Raw genomic sequence first — 24,864 nt, 5'->3', positions numbered from 1 at the left:
ACACGGCAGGTGAAGAAGTGGGGACAGGTCTGGATGTCGTAAGGGAAAGGTTGTTAGGAATACAGGTCTTGCGTTTTAAAGATGAAGGAATTGTGACAGGAGGAAAGGCTAGCGGACAACCAGAAGGGCAGGTGGATTAAAGAGCTCAGTCAGGCCCTGCCCTATTGATCTTTCCCGGCTAGAGGCCCTGCGTCCTTGGGGACAGGTGGTGGGCTCAGCCTTATGCCCCATCTCGAAAGCTTTCCTCTGCATGGTGTGTGTTGGGGGGGGATGCTCTGGGGATGGATGAGTGTCCCAGCGGGGCCAGAACCTGGGCCTGGGATGGTCAGCTTCTATGAATGGTGCTCTGCCCCCAGCCCCCAGTACTCCTTTTCACTCCCAGTGTCTCCTCACTTGAAGGAGCCCTCAGCATCTCTCAGTAGGCGCATCTCTCAGCACGCAGAAGTGGGCATATTCTGTCTCTCCCCTAAGCCACATGCGCCTGCTTCCCATTGCTCCATAACCTTGGAAAGACCTGAGTGTAGTTAGCCTCCCTTAAGACACAGATTGGTCTTTCCCCACGTCTAGCCTCAGTTTCCCTTTCTCTAGAGCTAGAGCTCAAGATCAGGGTGGACCACCATCAGAGGAGTAAAGGTAATGGGTTGAGTCTCCCGGGCCCCGCCCCAGGCTCCCAAGTGCTGTACAAGCTTGCTCTGCCTGTCCCCACTGGTCCCCAGAGCCCGAATCCACCCCCCAGGCTCACAGGCTCCGGGGGGTGGAGCTGGATGCCATGTCATTAAGAGAGAGACTTTTATTATTCCCATAGGGAAGGGAGATACAAGGGAATCACTAAGAACTACAGTGGGTGCCTGGAAAATAAATTAAAACAGAAACGCATCAAAACAAACAGGAGATCAGAGAAGTGGAGAGTGGCTGGGAGGCTGCTGTGGCCGGCGGCCTGCCCAGGCAGGCGGGCTCTCTGAGGAGAAGGTGGAGGAGTCCCAGGCCTCAGCCAGCCCATTTCTTGTCCTTCCGTCAGCAGTGGCCCCAGGCTCCAAGCCCTGTGCGGCCGTGGCTCGAGGCCTCCCCGAAGCCTGGCGGGAGAGCGGCCAGAGTCCAGCTGGGCCCACCCAGGGGCCCTGGCCAGCAGCGAGCAGGTGCTCTGCTCTTGTGGATCCGAGGCTGCCCACCCTAGTCATTGGAGGTGACGTCGATGTCCTCCCCGTTGGCCTGCTTCGTGGCAATGCGCCACCGGTTGATGTGGTGGGAGCCCTTCTTCTTCTGCTCAGACTCAGGCCCCTCTTCCTCCAGCTTCTGCCGCTTGTACTTTGTCCTCCGGTTCTGGAACCACACCTTCACCTGGGCCAGGGAGGGAGGGGCAGAAGTAAGAAACACCCAGGAGGCCCCCAGAGCAGCTCCTGGGGTCTCAGTGCCCAGGCTGAGCTGGGAGCCGGATGGGGAAACCAAGGCCAGGGTCCTCTCCTCTGGCCAGGTGCCACCTGCTGGATCTGAAAGACTACGCTTCCAGGCGTGAATGAGGTGGGGCGGGGAGAGGACACAGGGGGCCAAGATGGGGCCATCTTCCAGTCCCTCTCACAGAGGGCAGGGAGCAATCACAGCACAGCAGAGGGGAGGAAGCCAGGCTCTGGAGCCTGGCAGGCCTGGGTCCCTACCCGTTTCTAGGAAGAGATAATAATCACTCCTTCACGAGGTGAAGGTAAAGAGTGAGTAGGCGGACATATAAAAAGCCATTGCATGAGTCCTGATGAGCGCCTGTGGCCCTGATGTACCCCCACCCCCAGCCACCCTGTGCTCTTTGCAGCATAATGAGGCAGAGTGGACATGGCTAATAACCAGGAGGTGATGTCCACTCCAAGAGCAGTGCCCAGGACAGCCAGAGCACTCCTAGGGTCACATACCCCGCCACTCAAGGTTCCAACTAACACACCGTCTAGGTCAATCAGCTTCTCCAGAGGACCCTGTGAACAACGTCAGGCGGAATTCCCCCCACCCCACATCAGGGGTTGAGCTGGGCAGGTGGATGGCTGCTCCCTCGGGGGACAGCTACTCACGGTGGTCTGAAACCCACTAATGAGGCCTCCTCCTTAGACACAGGTGTGCCTGCAGCCCTATCGGGGCCAGTGCTCTAAACTTCTTGCCCCCGAAGCACTGGCCTCTGCAGCCCATCCAAATATGGGAACAGGTTACACAGGAGAAACCAAAGGGTACAGAAGTGAGCTCCTCTTAAACAGAGAGGGCCCCCTGCTTCTGTGTCAGGCAGTGAGAGTCCTGACAAGGAGAGGGTTCAAAAGCCGATAGCTGTCCGCGGTGGGGGGGGGGGGGGGGGGGGTGGGAGGGAGGGCTTGGAGGGGCAGGTAAACAATGCTAAGCTCACCTCCTCCAGGAAGCTGCCCCAGATTTAGCCGTATCTCTCCTCACCCCTCACTTCTCCCACCTCCCCCAGCATTTGCTCAGTGTCCAAGATACAGCCTTTAACATCCTCTTATGCATGATCAAGGAGGGCTCCCTAACTAGACCTAGTACTCGAGATGGTGGAGGAAGCCTCGCTCAGTCTGTCCGCTCCTGCTGGCCTTGCAGAGCCAGGCCATCGCCCGCCCGCCCCCATCCTCAGAGTTGGCGAAAGTGGGCCTGAGCGCAGATCCTTTGCTAAGTTCCTTCCCTGTGCTGGGCTTATGCCCCTCATCTGTAGGAGAGATGTTTTTCCGGCGGCTTTGCAGCTCCAGGGCACCTCCTGGGCTTTTGCTCCCGAGAGTCCCTGGGGGAGGTGACACAGAGATGGCAGAGACATGGATGGTTTCCTGAAATCGAGAGCTCATTTACAAAGCCAGCAGGTGCTGTTGGCTGCCGCTGGGTGACCCCTGGTGTCCCTGCCGGCGGTGAGTGGGAGGTCGTGTGTGTGGAATGATGGTGAGCATACTTGGTTTTGGCAGCAGCAGTGAATGCTGAGGGAAGATCCTGGAACCCTGGGTGGGGACAGGGGCCATCCTCAGACGACGACCCACTCCAAGAATGGTGGAAAAGCACAGGCTGTAGCTATAAAACAAGGCAGTGTTGGGCCAAAAGCAGGCCTCGTGTCAGGGCACAGGGAGCAGTTTCCTGCCCAAGACGCTCTGCCTTCATGCTTCCCAGGCACAGCCCCCTGTCCGCTTCATGGAGCCCACCCAGTCCAAGGCTTCCCCTAACAGCTCCCTCTCCCCAGGGAGACCCTGCCCTTTAATTTTAGAGCACTGGGCGGGAGGGGAGGGGCATGGAGCTAGGGATAGGAAGAAATGAGGCCCCTGGCCTCAGTGGATACAGTAAGGGAGGGAGGAGCTTCTTCCCTCGTCTCTAAGGCAGGGGACAAACTCACCGCCTGCCTGTCTCACCTCAGACAGACAAAGGAAAATGGTAGATGCTCTGGGGGCAAGACTTCTAGATCCCATAACCACCTTTCTGGGGTAAAGGGCAGGCTGGGCTCTGGGTGGTTCTCAGCACAGCTGCATCTGGCCCCTGACTGTCCTCGCCCCCCATCCGAGAGCCCACTGACACTACGCCAGCCAGTAGGTGGGTGAGTGCCTGGGATGCCTGGATGTGGGCCGGAATGGCATTATCGAGGGCCCTTGAGGCTGGCCAAGGGCTAAGCCAGCCCAGCCGAGGGATGGGGCAATTGGGGAAGCTCTGGGCTACACCAGGACAGCTGGCCCCTTTCTGCATCTTCTCCCTCCCACACACACTCCAAGGCTCCTTTCGGGAAGGAGACTCGTCTGGAGTGGGGTGGACCCAGCCTGCTACCCTCACCCCACAACACCGGCCTGAATGAGGAAAGTCCTCAATGGTGGAGCTCCAGGCACACGGTACATTTTCTGGAAAGAGCCACCTTTCCTGGGCACCCAAATGAAAGGGCATCCTGAATATTTTCTCCATGAAAACGACCAGGGTCAAGGAGGCAGCTTTCTAGAAACAGGGAGGTAAACTGTCTCCTAAGGCAGACTGGCTATCTTGTGAACAGCCTTAGGCTGAGTGACCAGATGCTGTTTACAAAGACTGTAATAACGGGGCTGCTTATGACTTAATAATGTCAGTGAAAAGGGCAGGATACGGTTTGGGCACAGTGTGATCACAACCATGGGAAAACAAAATCTATGCATGGGGAAAAAAGACTAGAAGGAAATGTACTTAAAGTGTGGGTGACATTTCTTTCTTCTTTCCACTTTTTGTCTTTTCCTTGATGCATTAATAACAATTAAGAGTTATTTTTTCTTAGAAAAAAGAAAAAGAACTGGACTCTGAGTGTAGCAGGAGGCCAGAGTGACATTACCCCGGAATCCAGCGGGGCGATCTGGGGTCACCCCAGAGCCCTTTCCCTGGAGGACAGAGGCCCTAGAAAGGAACCAGATCATGCAGTGTGTGTCCCGCTCTGAGTGCTAGTTTTACGAAGCTGTATTTATTCTGTACTCGCTTCCCCACCATGCCCGCACACTGGCCCCGGGCACCGTCAGGATGTTGGCTGAAGAAACCCCTCCCCAATCTGTGACTCCTATGGGTTTGGAGAGAGGTCCCTTGTGGCCTCCCAAGTCCCCATCTCACCGACTGTCTCAGTGTTTCAGAGAAGCCAGATCCTTCCAAACTTCTCCACGTTTACCTGAGTTTCCCTGCCTGGAGTACTCTTGCTTAGCCTTCAAAAGCCTGCTCAGATGTTCCTGGGCTGGACCTGCCCTGCTGCCTGTCTGTGCTTCCCGAGTAACTTTCCCTGTGTCAGCAACAGGGACCCCAGCAGTGCGTTCATTTACTTTTAAAACCTCTGTCTCCTTATCAGGCGGTGGGAACCTGGAGAACCAAAGCAGCGTAGTAGTGTGGGCTGGCGTCCCTGTGGGCATGTGCCGGTCTGTTCAGCAAGCTGGCCACAGGTGAAGTACCTGGCCCTGTGCTCTGGGCAAGAGGTGCCTCGGCCAGACATGGAGAGCCCGAGAAAATCAGTGGTGGAGGGATTGAGGTCTAATCAGAAAAGCGGTTTGGGAAGTGCGATGGCTGGAGAGATGGGATTCTTTTTAGGCATAGTTCAGTGGACACTTCTACAACAGGGTCAGTTCTTAATTCTCCATGTTGTGGACTGGGTTAACCACTTCTAGGGAGAATCTGGGGGGGGGGAGGGAGGGAGACTTACTGTTGGGAGGCACAGGAGTCAGCATGAGTCAAACAGGATGAGGAAGGTGCTGTGGAGGAATGAATGAACGCATGCGTGCGTTAATGTATAAGAGGACCGACTGATGTATGTAACATTAATGAATGAAGGTGTGCATGTATTGATGAACAAATGAATTGACGAAGGAACTAACATACAAGCAAACTACAGCTCCAGCCAATTATTTCACTTTACTTTTGAGTAACCTGCTATTTGAATGACCCAGATTTGGATCCCTTCATTTCCACTGGTCCCCAACTTTAGCCCATCCCAAATGGAAGAGTCTGCCTATATTCCTGCCTGCCTATATTCAGGAGAATACTTGTCCGCAAGATGTTCAAACACTCTATCAAGGTAATATCCCTCTCTGCTGGGGATCCATTTCCTATTATTTGATCATATGAGCTACTCCCACTCTCAGGGTCAAGCCCGATGCCATGCTAGGCCCACCAAACTGAGGGAGGTCACCTCTGACTCCTTGTCAACCACAGCCCAACTCGTCCTAAGCCTTCCTGCCTCCTCCTCTGCCAGATCATCTGGATGCTTGCCCTCACTCTCAGAAAGACATCACACAGTCATCTGCCTCCTTAGGACTAGACCCTAGGGACCTACTCCAGTCTCCCTCACCTCCCCTGCCCTATCCTGCCTCCCACTGGACTCTGGAACTTGAGTGACGCAGAAGTTCTTGGAAAAGAACCAAGACCTGGAGAAGAGATGAGTCCGTCTCAGGACCGACAGTGAGCTAGTAACAAATGTCTCTTGACCTTCCCTAAAATTCAAGTCATTAGGATATCTTCTTCTCAACCATCATCTCAAAAGCAGAGTTTTTCAGGGGCATCTGGGTGGCTCAGTGGGTTAAAGCCTCTGCCTTCGGCTCAGGTCATGATCCCAGGGTCCTGGGATCGAGCCCCGCATCGGGCTCTCTGCTCGGCAGGGAGCCTGCTTCCTCCCTCTCTCTCTGCCTGCCTCTCTGACTACTTGTGATCTCTGTCTGCCAAATAAAATTAAAACAAACAAACAAACAAACATTTAAAAGCAGAGTTTTTCAGAGCAGGAATGGACCCCAAGAAGTCTCCTTACTAATGCCCCAGAGGGAAAAACCCACAGGCAGGTAATCAGACACTCTTTCCTTCTGAGACCTCCCCACCTGTTCTTGGGCCCCAGGATGGTGGCCAGACTTGACACCTCCTGCTGCATCTTAATCCACCCACATCAAACCCTCCCCTTCCTTCCCACCAATGTAGACCCCTGTGCAACCCTCCAAGCTTTCTGGGCACCTTCCACCCCTGCAGGTCTCCCCTCACTTCCCTCAGCCCACAGCTGTGACTTCAAGGAGACTCTAGTCACTCCTTGTGCATATTCTGCCAGCGTGCACACTTTACAATTCCCCCCATCACAAATCTCCAAGGCCGAGGACTCCATTTCTGCACCCCTTTGTCACAGCTCAACTGAACTCAAAGCCAGAGAAGGTGAAGAAACACCTGCTGAACACGTCAGAGCAGGAGGGGCAGCTGGAAACACTGACCGGCTGATCAGCCTGGACTCCTTCCCCATACACCTAACATGCCACCCCTACGCGTGCACATAAGCACCCGAGCCGCCTTCCATGCCACGTATATGTGATATCACGTGACTTTGGGCATCAATCACACTGCCTGCATGTGCCCCACACTGTAGCACATACATGTTACACACACCCATTACAATGCATACATTCACTTCCACTCACAGCTCTGATCTGACTCCAATCCGGGTCTGCCCCACCAGGACTGAAGCTTAGGACATCACCCAGTCATCCGGATCAGACTCCAAAGCAGCGCCACAGCAGTGAGGAGCAAGTGATCAGAGCCAGAAAGGAGAACCAGCCCTTTCCCAGGACCACTCCCTCCACTCTCTGGATTGACCCGTGGCCTTCCCCGCATAGATACCCAACACTCCACCAAACATACAAACCTGCCCCAACAAAGAAGTTCAGCTTGCCCACCTCCCAACACTTCATACTAAAGCTTTGAGCATACAGAGACCCCTGAGCCCTAAATTAAGACCCACACACTGATTTCCTTAATCCTACCAGGAGTTTTACCCACGAACTGGTGGATAAAACTAGAACATCTAAAATAAAGTGCAAGGGAAGAATAGAAAACAGAGACACAGGGAGGTGTCAGTGACTACAGAAAGCAAGGGCAATGACTGATAAAGTTAACACATGGAGATGTGTACAATCCACAGAAATTTGTCTCTTTTTTTTTTTAAGATTTTATTTATTTGACAGATAGAGATCACAAGTAGGCAGAGAGGCAGGTAGAGAGAGAGGAGGAAGCAGGCTCCCCGCTGAGCAGAAAGCCCGATGCGGGGCTTGATCCCAGGACCCTGGGATCATGACCTGAACCGAAGGCAGAGGCTTTAACCCACTGAGCCACCCAGGCGCCCCAGAAATTTGCCTCTTTATTCCATACATGTTTATGGAGCATCGACTCCTTGCTCGTCACTGAGCAGGACCCTATAGAGTATAGAGAGAGAAGCAGGAAGGCTTGACCCCTGGCTCCCAAAGCTGGCCTGTTGTTCATCAGAATCACCCAGAGAGCTGTTTTAAAAACATTTCCTGGATCCTATCCTGGAACTTCTAAGAGAATCTCCTGAATGGGGCCTGGGAATCTGTATGTTGAGACTTCCTTGCGAGATGGAACTAGCCAGTCTACAGAGTGACATTTGGACGTGGTAGATAATTTCGCAGCAGCAAAGTCCTATGCGTATTATGATATACTGGAGATGTACTGTGAGCTCTGAGAACTTGGAGGGAGCACTATACAGAAATACAGAGGAGAATATAGATGAGACAGAAACTCAGGGCTGGAAAGAACCATGGAGTTCATTTCATTAAATGTTACAGATACAGCAACTGAGGCCCAGAAAGAAGACAAAGACAGAGCTGATGACACTATAGGTAAGCAAATACCGTGTCAGTAGCTAACTACATCTGTATAGAGGGAAGCTTGAGAAGAATGGTAGGTACACAGAAGATAAAACAGAATAGATGATAAGGAAATAATCAACAATTGGGTGAGAGCTAGTGTTAGTTAGGAGGAAGAAGAATGTAATTAATAGAAAATAGGAAATATAAATTAACCAGCTTTGGAGAGGCATTTTAAGGAGTTCAGACAGAGAAGTATGTGGCTAGATATAAAACAGCTATCTGTACAGGATGGATTGGAGAGCTCCTAGAGACAAATGTAGTTAATGTAGTTACTGACAGTAGAAATAGATGGCAGGGGACTGACGGCAGAGATGGATGTTTGACAAATAGCCAATAGTTGGAAATGACAGGTAGGCTTGCCCAGTAAATACTGAAAGATGGATAATTAATTAGGTAGCCTAAGTCCAAATGATAAGTTACAAGAGGGACAGAAAGACAGCTATGATGGTGAAGGAGACCAGATATGGCAGAAGAAACACCAGACTAATTCAGGAAGTCCAGTCTAGGGGCTTACTGTAACACTAACCACCTTGATATATATACTACTTTACGCAGAGGGAAGGGAAGGACTGGAGATAAGAATTCATATTATTTGAATTCCTATTACATGTCTTTAATCCTTAAACAATCTATTTTCCAGATGAGAAAATTAGAGCTCAGAGAGGTTGAGTAACTTGCACAAGGTCACACAGTCAATTAGCAAGAAGGCAGATAATAAAATCCAATCTGTCCTCCTAGGGAGCTCCGCCCACCTCATCTCTCTATCTCAGTCCTCACCTGAAAAGAGGAGCCTTTACAGGATGGTTTCTCAGGCTCGAGCCTCCCATAGTTCTATTGTGGTTTTTTGTTTTTTTGGGGTTTTTTGTCCCATATGCTAAAACCAGCTCATCTATAGATAGAACGAGATTAGACATGAGTTTTGATAGTTAAGCTGGATATACTATATTATTCTACCCAGTTTTGTTTTAAATGTGTTTGAAACATAACAAAAATGAAGGAAACAATCATTACATTTACTAACTGGCATTGTGGGGAGCAAACAGGCAGCTAGATTCGGTTTGAAAGAAAGTGAATTAAAAATGCCCTCACTGAGCTAAAAAATTAAAAGTTTAAAAACAATGACATTATTTCAACAAGTGTTGATCTGTGGGTGGGAGGATTATAAACCGTTTTGTTTTCTTACACTTCTGCAATTAAAATTTAATAACTAATACTTTTTAAATGATGTTAACTATAACACCATTCTTAAATTGACACCTTGTTTTAGACAACTTTAAAACACTGTTTGCCAGGAGGGAACGGGGGTATTATTTTATTAACTTCTTTTTTTAGCGTATATTTCTTCTAAACATTTTAAAAATTAACTTGGCTGTTTTGTAAGCTTTAGCTCTGTAGTTAGAACAGCCCAACCAGCAAATCTGAAAAAGCACGGGTCCTGCGGTAGAGGAGAAAGTAATGTGTGATTAAATGGAGCATCAGACAGATAAGACGTCTTGACAATAGAAACCAAAATAGAATGTGAGGACCAGCCAGTGATGTCTGCTGGGGGACTGGGGAGGCACTTAGGATCTGGATTCCCCACTGGGCCCCCTTCCTATTTTCACTACTCCGTGGGAGACTCCAGGCTGTCCCCCTCCCCCCAAGACACCTCCTCAGGGCACTAGGATGGAAGATAGTAGGGGCCAGACCACCAAAAATGGGGAGAGGATGATAAAAATCCCTAGGGGCCCCTGGGCAAGCAAGCGGCCTTCTCTCATTTGCACATCTGGGAGCTTTGAGGGATGGAAGGGAGTACCATCTCCCAAGGCCCATCCAGACACTGAAATCAGCCTCCAGGGAAGCAGCCAGCCCCTACAGCTATATCAGACTCCCAGGGACCAAGAGCTCAGGCAGTCCTTCCACACAGCATTTATTTAAGGCAAAGTCTTCACTTACAATAAACCCAAATCTGCCTCCAAAGAAGTCTAATCTAGTTCTTTAATTTTTTTCTTTTCTTAATTATCAGTTACAAAAATACTCCGTGGTTACCCTAATTTCACCCAGTTCAAAACCTCTCCAACGCCACTAGAGTTTGTTCCCTCCCCAACTCAACAGCCCTCCAAGTGTTTGAACGCAGTCCCTGAGTCCCCGAATCTACTTTTCCACCATTCCCACTTTCCTCCCATGTCTGCGCGCCCCAAACACCAGTTTCCAGAGCCCCAGCAGCCTGCCTGCGCAGAGATCAGCGCCCCCCTCCGACCCCAAGCAGGGCTGGCCCCTTCCTGGCTGTTTCCTCGGCTTCTGATGTTTATAGCCTGAGGACACGTGGGCTTTCTCCCCACACCACAGCCGCTGGTGGGCAGCCCAGGCCTCCGCCAACTCGGCCCACGAACAGCAGCAAAGCTGGTGCGGGGGGTGGGAAAGGGCCGGGCCTCCCACAAAACCGTGAGCACCCCAGAGGAGAGGCGGGAGAAGAGCCGCAGTAACCACAGGGCTGAAACGGCTCCAGGGGACACTGGGACAGCTCGGGAGTGACAGCGGCGTGGCCCTGCCTCCTCCTGAGAACCCGGCGCCTCCTGTGGGCTTTGAGAGCAGGCTGGGCTGTGGTTTGAGTCCAGAGTCCTGGTGGGTCCTTAGAGCTTGACGGAGGCCCTGCGGCCTCGGCGAGGCTAACCGCAGCGGGAGGAAATGGGCTCTAGAGATAGGTTTTGCCGGAGGGCCGCGGGGGGTAGGGGTAGCTTTTGGAACTGAGTGGGACCGAGCTCCGGGGAAGGCGGGGGCGTGAGCCCCGGGCCCCTCCTGCACCTGCCCGCCCCCACCTGCACCTGGGCCCGCGGACCGAGCGCGGGCCGGCGGGGTGGTGATTACCTGCGTCTCCGAGAGGCTGAGGCTGCCGGCCAGCTGCTTCCGCTCGGCGCCCACCACGTAGTGGTTCTTCTCGAAGGCGCGCTCCAGCCGCAGGAGCTGCGAGGGCGAAAAGGCCGTGCGGATCCGCTTGGGCTTGCGCGCGAAGGGGCCGTGCAGAAGCAGCCCGTCCTGGGGCACGTCGCTCGCTGCGGCCGCGCCGCCGACGGCAACACAGCAGGTACAGACAGAGAGAAGGGGCGCCGTGAGCCGCAGCCCGGCCGCCGGGCCGCCCTCGGGAGCCGGCCGAGCCCAGCCCTCTGGCCCCGCTCGCAACCGCCCTTGGCGCTCCGTTGCCCTCTCCAATCCTTGGCTCCCGCCCCCACTTTTCCCCTTTCCCTTGTGCCGCCCCCTTCCTTAAGTCCACTCCTCTCTCCTCCCCCATACTTCCTGAGGGTTCGAGAAGCTACCCCGTCGGTCGCCCGAAGCCTGGAGGAGCAGAGCAGCGGATCACTAGATGGGCCAGGTGGAGGGCCCAGGCCTAGCGAGGCGCCTGGAGCAGCGGAAGAGGCCGGGGTGGGAAAAATCCCTTAGTTCTCTTTGTCCCCTGGCCCTGCTACACGAGGAGGGACAGGGCTGAGAGTCACGAAGGTGATATGGGGAACAGTGAGGCTGCTCACCACCCTCATGCCAAACACATTTTCAGGAACTAGAAGGGACCCAAGGCACTCTCTTTTCACACCTGTTTAAACCACACTTGCAGCTAAATGCTCAGGCCACTAGCCCTCTGAAAATTCCTGCCAACAGGCCCAGGCTCTACCTTGCAAGTGGTAAAAATAGGCCAGCGGGTAGGTCAATATCCAGGCAACACCCCAGGCCTTCAGGTAAAGCTCACTGCCCCCGGGAGACTCCTAATGCTCTCCAGTGGGAAAAGGCCTTGCTTCGTCCCTGAATAGTCCCGTGCTGAAGAAACACGTGTATAAATATCTAGATGTCATCTTTCTCTCTAATATATATAGATATAGATATATTGGTTTCTGCATGGGCGTGTGTAAATATATGCTCCAGCCTCCCTACTGTTTTTTTCTCCCATCTACCATACAGGATTTTCAAAGACTGTAATTGTCCCTTGGCAAGTGTTGGCCATCATGGGAACTCAGCTCCTACAAGCAGAAGGAGGGGCTGAACCTGGGTGGGATAAGGCCCCCGGGGTGGGGGTGGTGAGGTCAGGAAGTACAAAAGCCAAAATGAGCCTCCACCTACCGCCCCACGTTCAGTAAACCCCCCACCAGGTCTTCGTGCAATCTCTGGCTTGGTTGCACATGCTCTTAGACTTGAAACAGGCCCTGATATCACCCATGGGTTCTCTTGCAGGGGCAAATATCAGTACTGTTGAGCCACTGACAATGAAGAGCCCGAGATGGAATGTTTTCACACGGTTAGCCATTGAGATTGACCGAGCCAATGAATTTCTCCAGTAATGGCCCACTGGTTTTACCCAGTTTGACCTGTTGTTTTGTTTAAGGCAATTGTTTGGATCTCAGCTGAGATTTTCCATTTCTGGAAATACCTCTGTAAGGGAAGTAAGGGCACATCATGGACATACTATTGCTAAAACTCTCCAGGTAACTGTTCATGTCCCTCTGCTGGTGGAAACTGACTGGCGTTACTTTCTCCAACTCCTTGGGCTTTGGAGGCTTACACAGGTGTCTTTTATTGCTGGGTATTGTTCCCTGCCTCCCGTTCTAGAACAAGGTTGCCAGAGGGGAAATGAAGTCCCCTGACAATCACATTCCCGTTTCAAGTGGCTGGATCTGTGCAGCTACAAGAGGGAGTGGCATCACACCTTGGGGAGATGGAAGGGGACGCTCTGCCCAGTGGGCCCTTCAAGGTGGAGGCAGGTCCAGGGCTGTTAGGCCTGAATGAAGGAAGTTTAACTGGTGGTGGTGGAGGGGATAGATGATCAAGGGAAGTGGTCTGGCAGAGAGGAGTAAGTAAGAAGGAATGAAAGGAGGAGCCTGATCCAAGTAGGAATAAGAATTAAAGTCTTAAGTGGGTACCAGTGTGATAGGCCAGAGAAAGGTGGAAGAGGTGGGTGGGAAGCAAACCCTTCTTGCTGATGTTAAACTGCTTCAGCACACGGTGTGGTTCTGAGCCTGGGTGGAGTCCCAACAGTAGTTTTGCCTCTGGACAAATAAGCTGGGCAGGGAGAAGGCCTCGCTCATCCCAGAGTTCCAGTGTTGGCCTCAGCAGCTCAATTGGCCCAGGCTTGTCAAAAGTGAGGTGGCAGCCTGGAGAGACCCTGTAGATGGGAGTGAATGGGGTGCAGGGGTGTCAGGGACAATCTGTGGCTGGGAGAGCAGGACTGCAGTCTGCCTCGGTGTGTATGGTTTGATGGCCGTTTTGTAATTCTGGGGGTATGTGTTGGTCCCTTGCATGGTGGACTTCTCTGTGTTTGTCTTCATAAACCCAAAGTGGAGGATGGAAGCAACAAGCTTACTCTGTCCTTGTGACATACACACATCCCTTTGCCTCAAGTCTGGCTATTTTAAGAAAAGCTAGGCTTGGTTTACTGTCATGCCCTGTTGGGGCAGATAGACTGTCCTTCAGGCTATGTCCACATGTACCCACAGAAACATAGGGGTCCATATGACCCAGCCACGAAGAAGCAAGGGGCAGGAAAATGACTCCGTATACTGAAAGGTGATGACAGACTGGATTTCAAAAGAAGCAAGGTTTTTTTTCCTGTAAGAGAGAGGGGGTTTAGTGCAAAACTAACTATCCGGACAAACTGATCAAATAGCTCTATGTTTCTGTAAGGATAGAGTGATGCTTTAGGCGCCTAAGTTCCTGAGCCCCTCTTGTTATGGGTAGGGGGCCTCAACAGTCCCTACCGCAGCTTCAGTTTCCCTTAACTGGACCACAAGAGCAGAACAAGCTTGGGGCTGGGGCCAGTGTGGCCCGTTTCCCTGCAGTAGTTCTCACCTCTGGCAGTGGGCTATCAGCTTCAGACAAGGAGAGGTGGAAAAGTGGAAGGAGGATGTCTTCAGCTTCTCTGGAGCCAGGAGGAACTGAACCCCACCCCATTTTTCTCCAGCCTCTCAATGCAGGGAAGGCAGGGATTGACAGGAGAGACTCCCAGGACTGAGGTGGCCGGACGTGGGAACTAAAGGATCCGAAGTGCCGGCGCTGGCCGCTGAACTCTCTTCTGGAGAGGCCGCGGCCGGCCAGGAGCTCTGAGCCGGCCGGCTGGGCGGAGGAGCCTGGGGCGACGAGTGGGAGAGGCCGGCCAAGCTAAGGAGATAACCTCATTCCCCCTCCTCCTGCCGGAACAAAGGCGCCCTTTGAAGCACCGGCCCATTACAGACGCGGATCCCTGAGGGTTGGGGCTTCCCAGGCCCCCTCCAGACGCCGTTCCCGGCTTGGAAAGTTCCTGCGTCCAGAAAATGGCACCGAAGTGCGGCCAATTCCCGGTTTCCGCCGGCTCCTCCCCTTCAGGCCTCGAAGGCTACGGGCTTCAGGATCCCGCCACCTGATCCAGACCATACCCCGTGGGCTCTTCCTCTTCCACCGCCTCGCTCCGCCGAGAAGCCGCTTCCCCGAGCGCTGGCCCGCGCTGCGCACGGAGCGCAGACATGTTCCTTTTCGTTCGTGTAGGGTTTCGTTTCTTGCATTAAAACGGGGCTGAAATGAGCATCGCAGAGACCCGGTTCTCTAGAAAACGCGGCGCCGGAGGGCCTGGGACGGCTCGGCCCGCAGCCCCGAGGCCCAGCTGGGACCGCCAGGCTCACAGCTGCCGGGCCGCGCATCGGGCCGCGGCGACGAAGACCCGACCCAAAGCCGAAACGTCTCAGGGTCGGCAAAGTCCTTCCGTGTCCAACGGATTTCCGAGTTCAAAAATGCGGCCGCACATGGCTCCATCTCCGCGTCCAGAAACGGTTCTTAAGAGAAAATTTCAACCGTTTTTGCAACTCGACAACGTGCCCGCCGGCACTGATGGCTCAGGGAGCCGCGGCAATTTCTGAGAAGGTTTTTCGGAGAATTCATGTGGGCTCGATTGGCTGGGAATGCTCAGAGCCGCGAGCTGTCCCCTGCCCTCGGCGCCCCGTGCCCACGGGGACGAGGCCAGAGGCGGGAAAAGCATCTAGGAGGGCGTGGGGCGCCGGGTCCGAAGCCGAGGGCTCGGCGGGGGAGGCCTTCCCCGGATGATCAGAGACCCCAGGGCTTAGGACCGGCTCTGCCCTCTCCTTAGAGCCCCTGTCCTTGCACCAGCCTCCTAACCACGGGTCCTTCTACTACCCCGGCCCGACGGTTCAAAAATAGCCGCGACTCTCAGATCGGCCCATGGGTGCCAGGTTTTGAGACCCAGGCTGGTCTGGGCCCAAGGAGCACCGAGATGGTTTACTCAGTTCTGAATAAAACTTCAATCATTTATAGCAATAAACAATCATTGTAATTGACAGGTTTCCTGCCCAAAACGGCTGACACCATAGGCTCCCTCCCCCACCGCATGATTTAGGCAAATCTTTGAAATCTGAGGGGAAACAAGTCTGCCCACAAAAATTCTTGTTCAAGTAATTACAGCCTTTTATATTGTTGGGATCTGCTGGGTCAGTATCTACTTGTCAGATGGGACTAAGCAAATTGACAAATTGGACCAGGAAAGCAGCTTCCCATGAAACAGTTCAGCTATAGCCAAAGCTTCAAAAAAGATCATTTTTCTTCTGTTATCTAGATAATGGTACCAAGCATCTGGTTTACTTTGACTGTGTAGACCGCGGTTTATCCTCAGATTAGGTTGGCAGCCGAAGCTCTAGCCATATCCTTTTCATTGGTTTCACTAAAAGCCGGGTTACCTAGCTCTGAGTTATGGAACCTCAAAAGGCTGAAGTCCAGTCCCGTCTACACTAACAAAATAAAACTGGAAACTAAGCAATTACTGTACAAATTAGGTCATTCTTTTAAAAAGAAAAAAAGGCAAGAAAAGAGAAACAAACTTTAACAAATTCCAGGAAGACAACGAACTCCAACAAATGCAACTCTTTCCTTCGGGAAAGTCAGATAATGGAAACGCGTGTGTGTGTGCGCGCGCGTGTGCGCGCGCGTTTGTAAGGCTAGTGGGGGATCTTCATTAGCAAACCCGTTGCCCAGTGAAGACGTGGGAGCTCGGCTAGCCTGCGACCTTAAAAGCCCCCGCCCCCCTACTTGGGAGGACTGCCGTGGGTCCCGCAGCCGCCGGGTGGACTCCCAGAGTCGGCGCATGGCGAAGGAAGCCGGTTGCTATTGCAACCCTTCCCGACCCTGGGTCCGAGAGGCACTTGTGACTCGACAAAGTCGGGTCGAGGTTGTTGAGAAACACCCCGAGACGGTGGAGAACTCCTCACGGAACATTAACTCTCCAGTGTCCCCTCCCCGCTGCCCCTTCTCTCCGCAGACCCGGGACACGCGCGTGGACTTTGCCCCGCTGGGACGCGCCAGCGAGGGCGGATATCTGGGAATTGGTGGTGGATGTGAGAGGGAAGTAGGGTCCCAGGTCCAGCCCGCGCAGAGGGAGGGGGCGGCGGGCGCTGCGGTCGCTGCGCTCTCTGGACTGGGACTGGCGCAGCACCGACAGATTCTGGCAGGCCGCGGGGAGGATCAGGAGAAGAACTCCAGGGATGCGCCCGGGTTTGGCGTCCGAACCCGCACCGTTTTCTGGGCAAGCCTGGAGGTCCCAACCTGGCTCTCTGGGAGGGAACCCAACGCCGCGGAAGCGCGAACGGATCCGGCGCGGCTCCTCCCGGTTTGGGAATCGGCCTCTGCGGACCCCACAGCCTTGTTTCAACAACTTCTGAACAGCCCCCGAGCCTCCCCCGCGCCACCGCAGGGCCAGCGCTGGCCGGCCGCCTAAGCGGGCACAGCATGGGCACTCACCCTGGAAGCGGTGGCCGAAGAAGCGGTTCCGCAGGACCCAGGGGTAGAAGTGCAGAGGGTCCCGGTGCTGGGCGCCGAAGAAGGAGTGCGGGGGCTGCAGCGGGGAGGCGCCCAGCTGGTGCGCCGGGTGCACGGTCAGCGCGGGGTGGTTCATGGCCTCGGGGAACACGAGCTCGGGCCCACCGTAAAGCGAGCGACCGGCGCCCGCGGCGGCGGCGGCGGCGGCGGCGGCGGCGGGGAAGCCGCTCACGAAGGCCGCCTCGGCCGCGCCGGGGTGAGGGTAATTGAGCGCCGTGGGCCGGAGTGGCTCCTCCGAGGCGGCCGCCGCCAGGGGATGGGAGCCGGCGCCCCCGCCGCCAGTGCCCCCGCCGGTGCCGCCGTCCTTGGCTACCAAGGACTCGATGGTAAAGCCGCGCTTGGTTGTGGGCTGGAACATGGTCGCGGTCGCCAGAGCCGAGCGAGGCAGCCGGGCTCTGGGGAGCGCTCCGCGTCCTGGCGCCGCCGCCGTGCGGGGTGTGCACCCAGCCAGGCACATGCACACACACCAGCACCCCTCACCTCCCCCGCCCGCCCGCCCTCGCTCAGACCCTGCCGGCGAGCCAGGCGCGGAGAGGCGAGGGGCGTGAGAGCGAGCGAACGCGGAGTCGGGCCACGGCGCGCAGCTAGGCGCGCCGGCCTCTGGGGCCGAGCGGGCAGCTCCCGGCGCGGGCACTGGCGCGGGTTCCGTGCGATGTTGCGAGCTGCCTCTACGGCCTGGGGGCTGAGTCCGGCCCCCTCCCTCCCGAGTCGAGCCAGGACAGACCCCCGCCCCTGGTCCTCCCAGCACTGCCCAGCTCAGCTTCGGCCGCTGTACTGCGAGGCGCGAGTTAGCCGGCACCTGCCCCGCGCTCGCCCATTGGCCGCAGCTCACCTGCCCCAAGGTGGGGGGCGGGGCGGGGCGGGGCGAGGGACGGCGGGTGGAGAAGGAGCCAGCAGTCGGAGGCAAAAAGCGGACTGGAGCCTCTGCCGGGCTGTCTAGGCCTCCCCCCAGCCCCCATCCGCCCCTCGCCACGGGCTTCTCTTCGCGTCTCTGCCCTTTTAGCTGAGTCTGGCGATGGTCCCAACCGTCTCAGCCCACGCGGTAGCCCAAGAAGACGTCCGAGGGGCCTGGGGCTTCGGAGAAACTCCAACCCCACTTCCCGATGTGTAACTCAGTTGAACCCTCTCCAATTCATCCTGGGATGTCGTTTCAGTTCTCAAGCAACTTGGATCCGAGCGGAGAGAGGGAGGGTGTTTTTTTGCCCGATAAATACATTCTCTGATAACCAGGTCGCTGCTCCCCGGGTCTCGGGGACCCTTCCGCTCACGCTCACCCACCGTCTCTCTCCTGGGCCGCGTTCTGAAAGCCGAGGCCTTGCTCGTGAGGTTTCGCGTTTTCTGAGGGTTGCGGGGGACAGCTCCAGAAAGGGGGACGCCCAATTCTTTTCACAAGGGGCCAGGCCGGGGACAGCGCGAGAGGAGCTGCCGGAGTGGTCACTTTGCAGACCTCAAGCCGCAAATCCGGGTTCGGAAGCACCTCCTTTGCCCAACCACGGCGGCCGCGCTCTGCTCGCACCGGGACGGCGGGCCTCAGCACAGGGCGATCTGCTGCTTTCCTCGCCTTCTCTGGTCGTGAGGCTCAGGTGCAGGCGGGCCGGGCCAGGCCCGAGCCTCGGGCCTTAACCTGGAGCTGGCCAAGTAGGTCGACCCTGTCTCCAAGAATACACATCAGCCATCCCCGGAACGCAGCGGCCTCCTGGCCTCCCCTGACCCTCACCTTCCACCTGCGACCGCGGAGCCGCGGACGACTCTGCTCCGTCAGGTTTCCATTTCTTGCAATAATTTCCTGGGGGTGAGTGGGAGAGGAGAACCAGTACTCTGCAAACTTTTTCACCCGGGCCTTCCAGGCCTCAGGAAACACCTCCCCGAGGCCTAGGAGGGCGCCGGGCAGTGGTGGGGAGGCTGCGACCCGGACCCTGCCAACGCACTGCGAGGAGGGGACGGCAGCGCGCTCAGCTTCCTCGCCGCCGCCGGGGTCAGTGAGGGCGGCGCGGCCGCTGCCGGGTGCGCAGACCTGGGTCGGGCCTGCCGGCGCCCCAGGCCAGGGGTTCCGCGGGCCGCGTGACTCTGCAGGGACTCCAGGCCGGGTCTTGGGAGTGGCCCGCCTGAGCGCCGGGAGCCCTGGTCCGCGAGAGCGCTTCAGGCGCCCTTGTAGCCACAAAGCGGGTTAAAGTCTATTTTCCACTCGACTGCTCCGAAAAGCCCCAGCGCGCCGACGCCGTTCCGGCCCCCTTGGGAGAGGTGGGGAGGGGGCTAAGAGGGGGGGGCGGCGAGGCGACCGCACCCTGCAGCCCTTCGCGTCCGGGGCAGCCCGGAGCCGGGCGCTGCGGAGCCGCGGCAGAAACGCCTGCGGAAGGAATCGGTACCGAATCCGCGGCGAGCGCCTGTGCCCTCTTTGCGACCTCTCCGGCTCTTTTTGGCTCTCTTTACCGGTCTCTCTCTCCAGTTTCCGTCTCAGCCTGTCTATCCCCCTCCCTGTCTCTCTGCTCCACCCTCCACCCCGACTTTTCATTGATTTCTTCCTCCTCCTCCTTTGCTCCAGCCTCAGTCCTGGAAAGGGGAAGCTCCGAGTGGAGACCTAAGCAGGCCACAGCACGAAGGGGGCGAGGGTGCGGAGCTGGGCAAAGGCACAGCTCGAGTTTTTCCGCTTTATATAGAGGGAGATAACTGGGTATTTTGTTGGAGCAAGATCCCCGCGGGGACGCGAGTTCAGTTGGATAAGCATTGCCTGGGCCTGTGCTCTGCGGCGACAGGGGGCTGCCACGGAGAAGACAGGAGCCCGAGCAAGTTTAAGCCTCCCCGGAGCCTTGCGCCCCAGCCGGAGATAAACCCCATCGGTCCAGCCGCAGGCCCTCACCTCCTACCCCACTGAGAGGCTGGATGGTGGCCGCGAACTCGCTAAACTGGGCAGGTAGAAGAGCTTGCAATCTACCGGGCCTTTCCTAGACTTGCATCTACACCGGCCACATCTGTTTTCATCTGTATGGTTCTGGGGATACACATTCCTGTTAACTTGATAGATCTTTATAATAGCACCTTCCCTTGTGGTGGTGCTTGTGAAATACTTTGACATCTACCCATCTAGTTACTAATCCCATTTTACACGTGGAGAAAGAGAGTCCGGGGGACCGGTGACTTGAGTCTGGTCGCAGTCTGGATTGAGTTGGGACAGCTCAGTGATCCTGGTCTGGCTCGGGTTCCACCCTCATTCCATCCGCACCCCTGCAGCTGCCTCTGACTCCCTAGGCAGGCAGCCACAGGGTTAGGGTGCTGGGTGCACTAGGTGCAGTTCTACCTTCATCCTCCCTCCCCTTTCCCTTTCCCCAGCCACCTTTCTCGGGCATTCCTCTCCCTTAACCCCCCAACCTCCCTCCATCCTTTTCCTCCCTCTGCAGACATTTACCCCTTACCAGGATTCCTCTATTTCCGCTCCTCTTAGGGCCTCTTCCTCTATTGTCGCTTTCTCTGCAGTAGGTTATGAGAAGAACTTGTCACCTTCAGGGGGTCTCTAAGCCTGCTGCTGTGTTCTTGCCCCCTTGGCCCCCTGGCCCCCATCTCTTCCTGTGCCTTCTCACTTGCCCAGTCTCTGCCTCTGATGCCCCCCAGCTGACCCGGTACATAAATGCCTCCTCTTCTCACCAGAGGACCGCAGCCCACCTTAAACCATACCTGCTGCCCCCTCTCCCACATCTGTTCCCCAACCCTGCCTTTCCACCTATGGGTCCTCCCTCCCAAGTTGCTGAGTTCTGCCCAAAGACTGATCGTGCCTGCCTGCTTCAGGCTGGAGGGCCCTCCCACCCCACACAGCTGCTTCCCTTTCATTCCAAGTTTGCCTGCACCTCACCCCCCCCCACCCCCCTGCACCACCCGTCCCAGCTCTGGACCCTCGTCATTTTTCTCCTCCTTCCCTCCATCTCTGGAATAACCTGGGCTCAAGTCCTGACTCCTCCACTTACTAATGTGAGACATGGGGCCAATAGTCTTGCCTCAGCTTGCACACCTGCGGAAGGGGGAGCATGATCTGGGTCCTCTGTGAGGATGAGTGAGATTAGTATGCCCTGCACAGGACCAATGTGTGACTCCAGGGAGGCCTCAGTAAACGTTACTGTCTCTGCCTTTGCCCATGCGGGAAACCGGGGAACCTTCCTTAGATCCTCACTCTCTCATCTCCCTTATCCATCCTTGACTCCCGGTCTCGGTCTCTGAGTCAAGTACTTCTCAAGCCTAACTCGCCTAGCTTTTTGCTCCTTTGCTGGCTAACTTCATTCTTCACCACTCAGTTCACCTCCCCCTCCCCCAGGGAAGACCCGCCCCCACTCTGACCCAGCATCCACCTGCAGAATGGAGTCACCAGTGTCTGCCCCCTGACTCCCAGGCTATGACCCCTCCACCTCCACCCCCAGCTGGGGAGCGGTGGCATCCATCACAACCACCAGCACAGACCGGCAAAGTTTATCCAACAGAGCCCTGGTTCTCCTCCTCAGAGTCCTGGGTCTGAAGACATCCCTGGCCATTTCTTTTACCTCTCATCCCCCTTCCTCCTCTTTAGCCTACTTCACCTACAGGTCTCTCTGCCCCACAAAAAGCCTTCTGTCATCTTGTTTCTGCTAACTGCTTTTCACCATCTAACTTTGTAAATTTTAATCTCTCTGACTCCCTCAGTTCTCCTTGACTCAATAAGGCTTTGCAACCTGGCTTCTACCGCCATCCCACTGGGGAGATGTTCACAGAAAAAGCTCCAAAACTTTGACCGTGGTGTTATTACAATAGCAACACGTGCTTATGGAGGCAATAATAATCATAACAAACTTAAGGAATTATTGTGAGATTGAATGAGTTATACTCCCCATCTAACGGGCTTACAGCAGTGCCTAGCACCTAGTAAGCACTCGATAAATGTTAGCTATTAATTTTATACAGCTTTGCTGTCCAACACGGAAGCCATATGGCCACTGAGTGCTTAAAATGTGGATGGCCCAAATTGAAATATTCTGTAAATGTAAAATACATACCAGATTTGGAAGGCTGAGTGTTTTGAAAAATCTAAGATATCATTAATATTTTCTTGTGTTGGTTACATGTTATAATGATAACATTGATATATTGGGGTTAAACACATATTATTAAAGTTATTTTTATCTGTTTCTTTTTATTTTTAAAATGTGGTTGCAAGAATGTTTAAAATTATATATGTGGCTCACATTATTTTTCTATTGGACAGGGTTGTTATAGAAGACACAGGTAATCCAAAGGAGGGAGGGAGGGTAAATGTGCAAAAGGAAAAACAGAACTCATATCATATCCTACCACCAAGAAACAACTATCATAAGGTTCTTACCTTATGATATTCTTCCAGTTCTTTCTCTCTCTATTGCTTTTCTTTAAAAGGGGTGGAGTGGGGTGGGAGAAACATACAGTTTTTGTAACCTGCTTCTTTAGCTTTATTACTAACCACAATCCTCTTTGTATGCATTAAATATTCTCTATGATTGGACATTTGTGCTGTTGACAAATCTGCGCTATTTTATTTATAAAGATTTTTAGTTATTTATTTGAGGGAGAGAGCATGAGCAGGGCAAGGGGAAGGGGCAGAGGGAGAAGTAGACTCTGCTCATCAGGGAGCCTGACACAATGGATCCCAGGACCCCAGGATCACAACCTGCCTTGAGCCCAAGGCAGATGCTTAACCAACTGAGATACCCAGGTGCCCCTTGACTATCTTTCTTTCTTTCTTTCTTTCTTTCTTTTTAAAGATATATATATATACATACACATACACACATATATATTTTATATATTTATTTCACAGAGATCACAAGTAGGCAGAGAGAGAGGGGGAAGCAGACTCCCCACTGAGCAGAGAGCCCAATGCAGGACTCGATCCCAGGACCCCGAGATCATGACCTGAGTGGAAGGCAGAGGCCTAACTGACTGAGCCACTCAGGTGCCCCACCCCTTGACTATTTTAAACAAAATTCTGACCAACACCCCCATAGCTCCATCTTACCACGTCTTCAAGAGTATTGCTTTTCTATATACATTTCTAGAGGTATAATTTCAGGAAGTATAATTTCCAGATGTGTAGTATTTAACTCTTCTGACCCATATTGTCAATTTGATCTCGAAAATATATCCATGTATTCCCCCGTGAGCAGAGTTTAAGGGGTTCCCTTCATTCTCTGAAATGCTCATCCGGACTCTATTTCCAAATTCCTGTCTTTTTTAGTCATAATTGTCTGTGGGCTTTTCAGCATTTGACTTCAACTCCCCTTTCTTTTGGAAACTCTCTCTTCCCTTTATTTTCCTAACACGGTATCTACCTGGTCCTGCCACCTCTGAGAATTCTTCCTCCATGGGCTCCCCTTTCTTCCCCTGACTGTGGATGTCTACTAGGCACCTTTGTCTACTCTATCCTTCTTATCTATCTGTCTGTCTGTCTATCTATCTATCTATCTAATCATCCATTATCTGTCTTTACTTCCACAGTTTCAAGCAATGTCTACATGCAAACTCTTAGAGGTTTGTAAACCCAACTCTATTTTTCCCCTGATCAAGTCGCTAGTTTTCAGTGCTTGTGAGATAATCTTCCTGGGGTGTCCCACAGGCTCCTTAGGCACTCAATATACCCCAAAACTGAGCTCCACCTTTTCCCCACCAAATCTGTGCCTCTCCCTGTCTCAGCCTCTCCTGATGACAGACCTACAGACGTAGGACATCTAGTCTCAGCCCCTAAGAGGCATCTGTGATATCTTCCTCTCTGTCACCGCCCAGCACGTCCACTCAGTCCTCAGATCCCTTCCTTTCTGCTTCCCTCCTCTACTGTTCGACTTCAGGTTCTTGTTACCTTTCTCTGGTGACTCTCTTAATGATAACCATTTGTTGTCTCTCCTCTTCTGCAATTCATCTGACTTGTGGCTGCCAGACTTCTATGACACAACTCCATGTAAAAATGTTTTCACACAACTGTGGGACCCAAGAGCAGTTTCTTCACCTCTCTGTGACTCAGTTTGTCACCTGTAATCTGGAGATAATAATAGTACCTGGAGAGTTGTCGAGAGAACTGAAATGAGGCAATTCATGTACAGCTATTAGTGGATAGAGAACTCAGTAAGCTCTAACTGGTAGAGTCACCATTTCCAATGAAGTTCAAACTCTTATCTTGACATTCAAGGCCTTCCATGAGCAAGTGCCTACCTTTCCAGCCTCATGTCCTCTACTCACCTGTGGGTAGCCCTCACTGTAGCAGCACTGGCACCATCCAGGGTGTTTGTCAAGGGAGTCCCAGCACTCTGTGTCCTTCTGTGCATGCCCTACATACTTCCCCTCCAAAACTTGCTCAAAAACATTACAGCATGTGTCAGTCCAACTTCTGAGAGGAAGGAAATTGGCAAAATTACTTGGCAAAAGTACATGAAGTCAACTACATAGAATGCTAACATCATGGGAACTTCCTTCATATTTTTTGCTGCTATGTTCCCAACACTGGCACAACTGCCTGGCATGTAATAGCTGCTCATTAAAGATTTGTCAACTGACATATGAATTTGAGAGACATGATTTAAAATTACGTTTGTTCTGGGGTGCCTGTGTCGTTCAGTCAGTTGAGCAACCAACTCTTGATTTTGGCTCAGGTCATGATCTGGGTTCTTGGGTTTGAGCCCCACGTTGGGCTCTGTGCTCAGGGCGGAGTCTGCTGAAGATTTTCTTTCTCTTCTCATGCTCACGCCCCCCCCCCCCCCCCGTCAGTATGCCCACTCTCCCGCTCTCTCTTTTTCAAAATAAATAAATAAAATATTTTTTTAAAGATTATGTTTGTTTCGAGACCATATAATAATGTAAAATTACATTACATTAGGACACAAAAAAGAGGCTGTCCATACCCTGGGAGCTTTGTCACAGAAGGAGAATTGGATCT

The 24,864-nt window shown here is 53.8% G+C and overlaps 1 protein-coding gene across 2 annotated transcripts; it reads right to left on the bottom strand.

The window, feature by feature from the left end:
• Positions 1 to 1,170: 1,170 nt before the first annotated feature.
• On the bottom strand, positions 1,171 to 17,406 carry LOC111148191 (empty spiracles homeobox 1). Of its 2 annotated transcripts, none has more exons than XM_022504654.1 (3): positions 16,872 to 17,406; positions 10,983 to 11,167; positions 1,171 to 1,338 (listed from the first exon to the last, which is right to left on the bottom strand). In XM_022504654.1, the coding sequence occupies exons 1-3, from the start codon at positions 17,404 to 17,406 to the stop codon at positions 1,171 to 1,173; spliced, it is 888 nt and encodes a 295-aa protein (XP_022360362.1). The 2 variants fall into 2 exon arrangements, with proteins under 2 accessions (XP_022360362.1, XP_022360363.1); XM_022504655.1 differs by having other exon boundaries at positions 10,983 to 11,163; positions 16,868 to 17,307.
• Between the last annotated feature and the right edge of the window lie 7,458 nt (positions 17,407 to 24,864).

This window comes from Enhydra lutris, unplaced genomic scaffold, assembly GCF_002288905.1.
Source record: "Enhydra lutris kenyoni isolate GAN:26980312 unplaced genomic scaffold, ASM228890v2 scaffoldscaffold18, whole genome shotgun sequence".
NCBI lineage: Eukaryota > Metazoa > Chordata > Mammalia > Carnivora > Mustelidae > Enhydra > Enhydra lutris.
Note: the sequence above shows the minus strand (reverse complement) of the source record. Positions and strands in the feature narration are given on the sequence as shown.

Excerpts from the sequence above, each read along its gene's own strand:
- LOC111148191 (XM_022504654.1), bottom strand. The coding sequence starts at position 17,406 with ATGTGCCTGGCTGGGTGCACACCCCGCACGGCGGCGGCGCCAGGACGC. Across the intron at positions 11,168-16,871 it reads CTTCGGCCACCGCTTCCAGG|CGAGCGACGTGCCCCAGGAC; the intron begins GTGAGTGCCCAT and ends GCGCGGCCGCAG. Across the intron at positions 1,339-10,982 it reads TCAGCCTCTCGGAGACGCAG|GTGAAGGTGTGGTTCCAGAA; the intron begins GTAATCACCACC and ends TCCCTGGCCCAG.